At 47.3% G+C, this 8,685-nt stretch overlaps 1 protein-coding gene across 1 annotated transcript in view; it reads left to right on the top strand.

Annotated features, from left to right (window-relative positions):
• The first annotated feature begins 8,380 nt into the window (after positions 1 to 8,380).
• tead1a (TEA domain family member 1a) overlaps positions 8,381 to 8,685 on the top strand; it is a 68,608-nt gene continuing 68,303 nt past the window's right edge. Inside the window, 1 exon segment of the mRNA XM_084317134.1 lies at positions 8,381 to 8,685. This exon segment is cut by the window's right edge and continues 139 nt beyond it. Coding sequence (XP_084173260.1) covers positions 8,669 to 8,685 — 17 coding nt within the window. The 5' untranslated portion in view covers positions 8,381 to 8,668.

Below are 8,685 nucleotides of genomic sequence, written 5' to 3'. Positions count from 1 at the left end.
CAGGTGAAGCGTATACCGCCGCAGTGCAGAATTTAGCAGCAACTAATAACATTGCTCATTTGGCTGCTTTTCTGTCCAAAATGGTGTCGGGTGGTGGGACCTTAGGGCCAGCCGACGTCAGAAACATCGTGCAGGTTTTTGAGGTTATTCAGCTTTTGACCCAGCCGCAAGTTATAACCGCAGGGAGGGCTAGGATGCTGTCGACACTTGTTCACAGGCATCTTTGGTTGGAACAGTCTTCCTTTGAGGAGGAGAGGAGAATTCTCCTCCTCAGGGCTCCCCTCTCCGCGGATGGACTTTTTGGTCTGTCCACGGAGGCGCGGGCGCAGGGAGCGAAATTAACTTTTTGACTCACCGGCCAGTGGCGGGTAGATGGGAAGAGTCTACCCGCCAAGCATATTTCTTACCTGCCAATATATATTTTATATATACAATTTTTTTTTAAATAAAATATATATTATATAATCATACTTGTAGTTGTATTATCTGCGAGACATCGCCACCACGCAATAAGTCAAAATGCTTGCTATCTGCAAACAGCTCCACTGTCTGTTTTGGCTGTGTTGCTATAGAAAAATAATCCTTTCAGGGTTGCCTATTGAAATACTGTACACTTTCCTACTGTACACTTTCCTGATTAATTGAAATGGGGGACCCTGATGTAAACAAGACGAAAGTCTTTCTCTGGTCTGCATCCCCTTAACAATTGTGTGTATTGAGCTGTACTGTATTGTACCCATTCTGCAATCTGTTAATAAAGTTTTCAATCAATCAATCAATCACACCTCCAGTACAGAAACATTGTTTGAGTTTGCGTGTCAGGTAGACCATTGATTGACAGTCGAGTCTGCCAATTACATCACATCGCTTGCACTCCGGTGCTGCAGCTGGACCCATTGCCCACCTCTGCTGTTGATAACGCTAGCCAAGTTATTATACGTGTACAGTGGGCCAGTGACTTTGGTGTAGGGGTGTAACAATGCATCGATCCTAAGGGGGAAATTCAACTGCATCGATTTGAAAATGTTAGAATAGATTATCGCAATTTTAATGTGTACACGTTATGTTATTGTCATGTCCGTTACAGCCAACACACCGACATACGCTACTGCATCAACGTTATGATTAACAAAGCAAGGCAGTCGTTTTGTTGCATTAACGTTATATTACTATTGCTATCGATAAATCTAGGTGTTCTAAAATCTATTGCTATTGGTAAGAGAGAGACTATAATAAATTGGTGTCTCGGAAAACGAGAGCCCTGATCGCGGAGTTTCAGGAAGTAAACAAGAAAAATGAGAGCTTCCGATTGGTCATTTGCTTTATTTCCCATGAAACCAGTCACTTCACTCTACTGTGATTGGACCGTTGGCTTGAGTGCAATGTGGGACTTGTAGTTTTTTAACGATCTCGCAGCGGAGGAAAAAAAAGACGAGAGAGGCTATAATCTGTATTCGCACAGCGTGCGCGTAATTGATTTTTACCGTTCGCATACAAATATTTTTAGGGGCCTGCTTATGAACTACACGTCTACACGCCACACGGCGGGCAGCCCTCTAAGTGTCATGCGCCAAAGGTAAAAACAGACCGCCCCTGGCGGGCGGCGGGCTTTAGTTTCGGTCCCTGCGCGGGCGGTATTTGACCTGGGCTCCACACCGCCCCACACCACGCAGCCAGAGGTGAGAGCACGGCCTCACCAGCGGCTGCGGCGAGGCCCCCGGCCAGCGACCATGTGTCCCCCGCCTGAGATGACCTGGACACAAAGAGAACAGGTTGTCACGGTGCCGACAGCCTCGGCGGCCGAGGGATCAGCTATATTAGATGGGCATGCCCTGAAAAACCGTTGCCATCTAGCTGTGTCTAGCACACTCTCCGGTTACTCTCCCCCGCTACACTACGGGACTCAAGGCTCTAATTTGTCCCCTTTGGCTGCGGGCCGCATTCTTCCAGTGAAGCGCAAGCGGCCCCACTTTTAGCTTCTCATGGAGACGGGCTGACACCCAGTTGCTAGCTAGGCCTGGGTCTGTCTATGAGAATGCTGTGCTGTCAGGAGGCTCCCACGCCACACGTCCTGCATCTGTGTTTGGTGAGCCTGGTGTTGTATCTGTCGACGGAGCAGGGTTCCCTGTGTCTAAAATTTTCTGTCAGAGGGGGAATCCTAGGCCTAGGAGGTCGCAGCGCGGGTTCCCATAGCCCCGCCCTCGCCAGGCCGGGTATTATGTTAGTGCCTCCCCCAGCCGGACGTCTGGCGGTGGTCAGTCAGGCATGCCAGTATCACCCAAGGGGATTAATAAAGGAATATCTTATCTTATCTTATCTTATCTTATGCGGAATTTGGGTGGTAGTAATATCACTACAGGGCTACGGTGTGTAGGGACTCACCCTATCGGGCAGTGTGGGGACCACACACCATGCATGTCCAGCTGCAGAGCAGGCTGTCCCCAGCAGGTTATGCCAGGAAGATGTTCAGCGGGGGAGACTCTGTCACCAGGGGTGATGGCCGCTCTCCCCGTATCAGACCGCCCCTTTCTGTCGGGGTCCACCCTTGGGTGCGATTGCCTCGTTGGTAGAGTCAGGGTGCGATATCCCGGCTCCGCGAGACACCCTGCTCACGTGGTTGGCGGGACCAGGGTTGACAACGCACAGCGGGAGGGACCGGGCCACCTATCTACGATTCCTAGCGGACCAGCGCCAGTTGGCTGCGGGGGCGCTTTGGGATTATCACCACGTATGGTTACAGAAGTGCTATATGTCGGCGTGGATGGAGAGAACGCTGAGGATGGGGTTTGTGTTGCAGCCTGAAGGCTCTCCACATCCCCGGCAGGGAGAATGTGGGTGCAGATGTGATGTCGCGGGGCGGTCCTCACCCGGACGAGTGGAGACTACGTCCAGACATAGTCAGACAGGTCCAGGACCTCTCCTGCATTCCGCCATCAGGTGGGCTAGCAGGTGGGTGTGGACCGCGGAGTGCTGTGTCACACGTGGTCCCGCTTGCACTGTGCGTTCGGGGGTGCCTGGTTCCCTTTTTCGCACATTGGTTGTAGTTGACTGCTTCCCCACCTCTGTTAGGGCGGGCGGGTGGACGGGACTCCCCTCCTCCCTGGCGGGGGCTTACGGGCCCTCAGGGGGTGCATTTGACGTGGCCACGCGTCCACTCTGCCCCTTTTGATCTCATAATGGTAGAGCGAGACGCGATTGGCCAGTATGATAATATAACGAAGGTTATCCTATAACCCTAGTTATATGAATACTGGCTGAGCGTCTCGCTCTTCAGCGCCCTGAGGTCCCTTGGATGTTTTCCACGTATGGAATTCGAACTTGGAAGGGCGTGGACGTGGCCATTTCCTGTGTCATGTAGAGGCACGCACGGGAGTAGGCGTGGTCATGTGCAAGTGAGGTGCATGCAAAGTTTTCCACGGGCACAATAGGTGCTGGAGAGATGATATCTCATAATGGCAGAGCGAGACGCTCAGCCAGTATTCATATAACTAGGGTTATAGGATAACCTTCGTTCTTCCTTAACACTTTGGCTGCCGGAAAACGCCTAAACACGTCATTCCCGGCCATGCTCAAGTTGCCGAAGACGCTTTACAGCGTCTTTAATATCAATATTTCAAAAATCTGGGATCGGATTCATATTTCCCCTCCGCTGGCCTGAGATCCACCAAGAGGACCCACTGAGCTCTTCGGCTGTCCTAACTGACACACACAAACTGAGGGAGTCTCTGTATTGCAGTTCATGTAGTGTGACAAGTAAATGATCTGAAATGGTAAACGGTCGACATAAGCCAACAGGTGAATATGCTGAAGGAAAAAAAGTGTGATTGGATAAATACATAAAACCCAGAGTTTTATAAAAAAATATCCCAAGCCATCATAATTCAAACCGAAGGGCCGTTTCACTCCACTGTAAACATTTCACACATAAGCAACACTGTTCCCACTTTAAAAAGGCAGTAAAACATCAGACTTGGCTGTCGTGTACAGTCAGTCCTCGTATTAAGTACTTAAGTTCTTAAGTCGATCAAATCAAACAAATATAATAAGAATTAATCTTATTCATGTTGGTGTACTGTGTACAGCAGTCCACCAGGTGTTTGTGGACAGACTCCTCCAAGTGATAAACCAGAGAGTCAGGACTCTTAGCCTGGAGGCTCCATGGACTGTGAGCGGGAGGCTGACGTTGTTGATTCCTAGAATGTCTTGAGCACCTGGCCCTGGTAGTAGAGCCTTATTGACACAGCATGGTCCTGAAGGGGTCAGTGCATGGCGGGAGATCACCCATCTACCGTAACCAGTGATGTACCTGCACGCGTTCAATGAGCGATCGTTCATGAACTCGTTCATATTTTGGGCGAACGGTATAACTTCGTTCAAAAGTGTGCCCGGTTTGGGACGGGCGAGCGGGGGTCTCGGTGTGTGCGTGTTGCGCGTGGAGAGAGAGAGACTCGTTACGCGCGACACGGAGCGCCCCTGCAAGGCAACGGTCGGGGAAAAGGCTGCCTGTCTTAAATACTTCAACGCTTCGTTCGATGGGCATGGGATTCGAATATGAAAATAAAATTCGATTATGTAAAAAAAAAAAAAAAAAAAAATTAGAAATTATTTTTTAAATTAATTTTTTTGCAAAATCAACTCTGCCTCTCTTTGTTAACTACAACAAGCAATGCTGTTTGTTATTTAAGATGAGGTCGGACTCGGCACTGACAGATTTGTGTTCATTGTGCTGCTTTTATAAAGCCTCAAATGACGGCTTACAATATTTCATGAAAGCAAAGTGTTGTTTGTCTAAGATTTAAAAAGGTTTAAACTTTACAGCACTGACAAAGTTGAACAAAGTGCTGTACAAGTCCCACAACATAAAAAAATTAATTAAAAAAAATTATACTTTTTTTTAAGCTTCGAATTAAAATCGAAACTTGGCCCCGAAGCTTCAAATTCCAAAAAAAAATATCGAAGGTCAGCCCTAGGGGAAACACTGATTAATAATAACAGTGATGGAAATGCCAGTATTCTGATTGCTGTCTGTGGTTCTATATGGGTTGGGGCAATAATTTTGACAAATAATAGCTCGCAGCAACGTATTGAAAAAAGAACTACAAACTATAAAGTAGTTAGTTTTTGAAACCATTAACTTTAGTTCAACATTTTTTATTATGAACTATGAACTGAACTAGTTCATTTAAAAATGTGTGAACTGTGAACTGGACTAGTTCATGTAGCAAGTGAACGTTCCCAACACTGACCTAACTAACGGCGTAAACCTTGACCTTGGTCGCTGCCATCCTTCTTTGACCGATTTGAAAAGCTTGAATGAACAGTGCAGGTCGGTGGCCGACTCCTCCTCCCATGCACCAGGATCTGAATAAAATCCAAGCCCCAATAAAAGGTTTGGCCTTGTAATTATTACTGTAATCATAATGAATAATGTATTTTACACTGTAGTTACTGAAACAGAAAATAAACCATTATCCCCAGGAAACCTCCCGGACAATGTTGTGTGCGGTTACACTGCCGTGGCCAACTTTTCCATTCTTTCCAATTCATTCCCTACGGAGCTGTTCTTCCAGGTGACATCATGGATTTAACGGCAGGACATTCCTGTTTACGGGAAGGCAGTAGGGAATGTTAGCTAATAAGTAACAGGGCTTGACATTAAGGCTTGTCCTATTGTCCGGGACAAGTAAAAAAAAAATGGTCGGACAAGCATAATACCGACCGGACAAGTAAAAAAAAAATATATATATATATATTCCCCAAACAAATAGTAACGTTATTCCATCAGATCAGAAAGTGCCTGTCTCACAGTGTCACACTGGAAACTCTCAATCTCTGTACGTCAATATTACTTGTCCCGGACAAACGGCGAGCGTCTTCTGAGTGCTCGCTTAGTAGTTGACGAGACCCGCGGAAATATCAGAATGTTTAATAAAAGGTCCCGCGATACTGGCCATTCTCTCAGTCAAGGGAGCACTTTATGAGCACAAAATCATAATAATTGTGTTTTATTTATTTTTTAATAGGCCTTTATTTTCACAAGTACATTTCGGACAAGTAAGTTTAGCTTTCGGAGTAAGTAAAATATCTGTTAATGTCAAGTAAAAAGTTAATGTCAATCCCTGAGTAACATTTGAATGCCGAAATTCAACGGAAAGAAATTTTTTTTCTTTTTCTTTTTTTTTATATACAAGCCTCTGTCCCCCAAGGTAGCTCCTCTGACGATGTCAGAGAATGAATGTGTAACATGTGCGTTTGGCTAACTTTACTCATCTGGATTTTTTTACGAGTATTAATCATTCTTCTGGAAATTATTATTGTTACTCGCCCGACGCCCGTAGACTATAGCTCACTCTGGGGGGGGGGTCATCCACGAGTGTTTCAAATGGAATCTGTTCTCCCACGGAGACTAGCACACGCACACACGCACACACACATTCACATACACACACACAGACACACAGACACACACACAGACACACACACACACATAGACACACACACACACACATAGACACACACACAGACACACACACACCCACCCACACACACACACACACACACACACACACACACACACACACACACACACACACACACACACACACACACACACAGACACAGACACACACACACACACACACACACACACACACACACACACACACACACACACACACACACACACACACACACACACACACACACACAGTAGAACAGTAGAAGTTCCGCACAGTCAGCATTGTAGCCCACAGTCCTCAAACTCATTTGAACAGCATGCCAGCAGTTCCCCGCCCCCCTGTCAATGCACGCACATGCACTCACACACACACATGCGCTCGCGCGCACACACACACACACACTCACTCGCACTCACATGCACAGATTGCAGGAAACATATGCTGCCGCTGGTTCATGATACAACAAAGGCTGTTGGATGAATGAATCCTTGTTTTGGATGGAAAACTGCTGGGGGAAGGAGGGAAGAGAGAGGGAAGGAGATGGAGGGGGTGAAGAGAGAGAGAGAGAGAGAGGAACAGACGGAGAGGGAGGAGAGAGGAAAAGAAAGAGAGAGATGGGGGGGGGGGGGAGAGCGAGAAAGACCAGAGAAAATGTGTAGTAAATCACATCCATTACACGTGTCTTGAGACTGTGCCCAGAGGTGTTTTCTTTTAACCCCTTAGTGCTGTAGTTCCCAGCAGAGACTAGATAAAGAAACAACAGATAAATAAATAAAGAAGAGTGGTCGACATGTTAGGTTGTTTGTTTCCCCTAACTCTGGGCCGTTGTTAACGCTTTTCAGGAGCTCACGTGCGATTATAGAATCCTGAGAACTGACGATGCGCTACTACTACTGACCACTGGAGTGGACACTGTGTGTATTCTACTCAGACATTCAAGATCAAATTCTGAGAGAATGTTTAAAAAAGAAAATTGGGGGAAAACGCATCCACCTGAAAGGGTTAATCAGTGGTGCTAACAGGGCTGGTGTCGTGAGGTGACCCAGTCCTCCCCATGGTGTGTAAGTATTGTCACTCCTCCACCTACACACAACTGTGTTAAGCGGAGTGCCAGTGTGTGTGTGTGTGTGTGTGTGTGTGTGTGTGTGTGTGTGTGTATGTGTGTGTGTGTGTGTGTGTATATGTGTGTGTGCGTGTGTGTGTGTGTGTGTGTGTGTGTGTGTGTGTGTGTGTGTGTGTGTGTGTGTGTGTGTGTGTGTGTGTGTGTGTGCGTGTGTGTGTGTGTGTGTGTGTGTGTGTGTGTGTGTGTGTGTGTGTGTGGCATGCACACCTGCTCTGTGATGTCTGCTGATGTGAGGTTGGATCCAGTGGAATTGTAGGCAGCTGGCAGGTTCCTTATAGTTACTTCATGTGCATGTCTCTCTCTCTCTCTCTCTCTCCTCTCTCTCTCTCTCTCTCTCTCTCTCTCTCTCTCACTCTCTCTCTCTCTCTCTCTCTCTCTCTCTCTCTCCCCCTATCCCTCTCATACCACACACACTATCACACACTCTCTCACACACCTTCTCTCTCTCTCCCTCTCACACACACACACACTATCACACACACACTCTCTCAAACACCTTCTCCCTCTCTCTCTCTCTCTCTATCTCTCTCCCTCTCTCAACAGATATAATGGATGTCAGCAGTACTCAGTCACAATTGACTGAACAATATTCAGTGTTGACTGCAAAACCAAAACATTATTATTATTTAAATTTCTATTTTATTTTCCCTACAATTATTCTAAGCAATTTTCTGTTTTTGTGTTTCAGGTTCCTGACTGACCTGGGGCCTTGGGACCAAGTCACTGAGGACGGTGTCTCCTGTCTTGCTAGATACTTCTAGCATCAGCCTTGGCTGCATTCTATCCCCACCCACCCAGCGGTCTCCTCCGTTGGCTGTCCGGCAGCGAGCGCCAAAGCATCGCACCACTAGCGTCTCACTTTCATTCGTTTCCACTTCCACTGTTACCATTCTGGACTGGTTACCAGTGAGCTGTGGCCACCACTGGCTTCAACCACCTCAGGTCAGCCTCAGCGCACCGGCACCGAGCGCTAAACGCCCCTCGACTTCCCCCTCGTCCACATCCACTAGTCGTCGGCGTGCCGTCAACTCATTAGCGTTGCACTTTGGTCAGCGTTGACGTTAGCCCCCGCTGTTAGCCTGTCGTCATGGAACACACCAGCTG

This window comes from Notolepis coatsorum (genome assembly GCF_963971535.1).
Source record: "Notolepis coatsorum genome assembly, chromosome: 6".
Taxonomy (NCBI): Eukaryota; Metazoa; Chordata; class Actinopteri; order Aulopiformes; family Paralepididae; genus Notolepis; species Notolepis coatsorum.
Note: the sequence above shows the minus strand (reverse complement) of the source record. Positions and strands in the feature narration are given on the sequence as shown.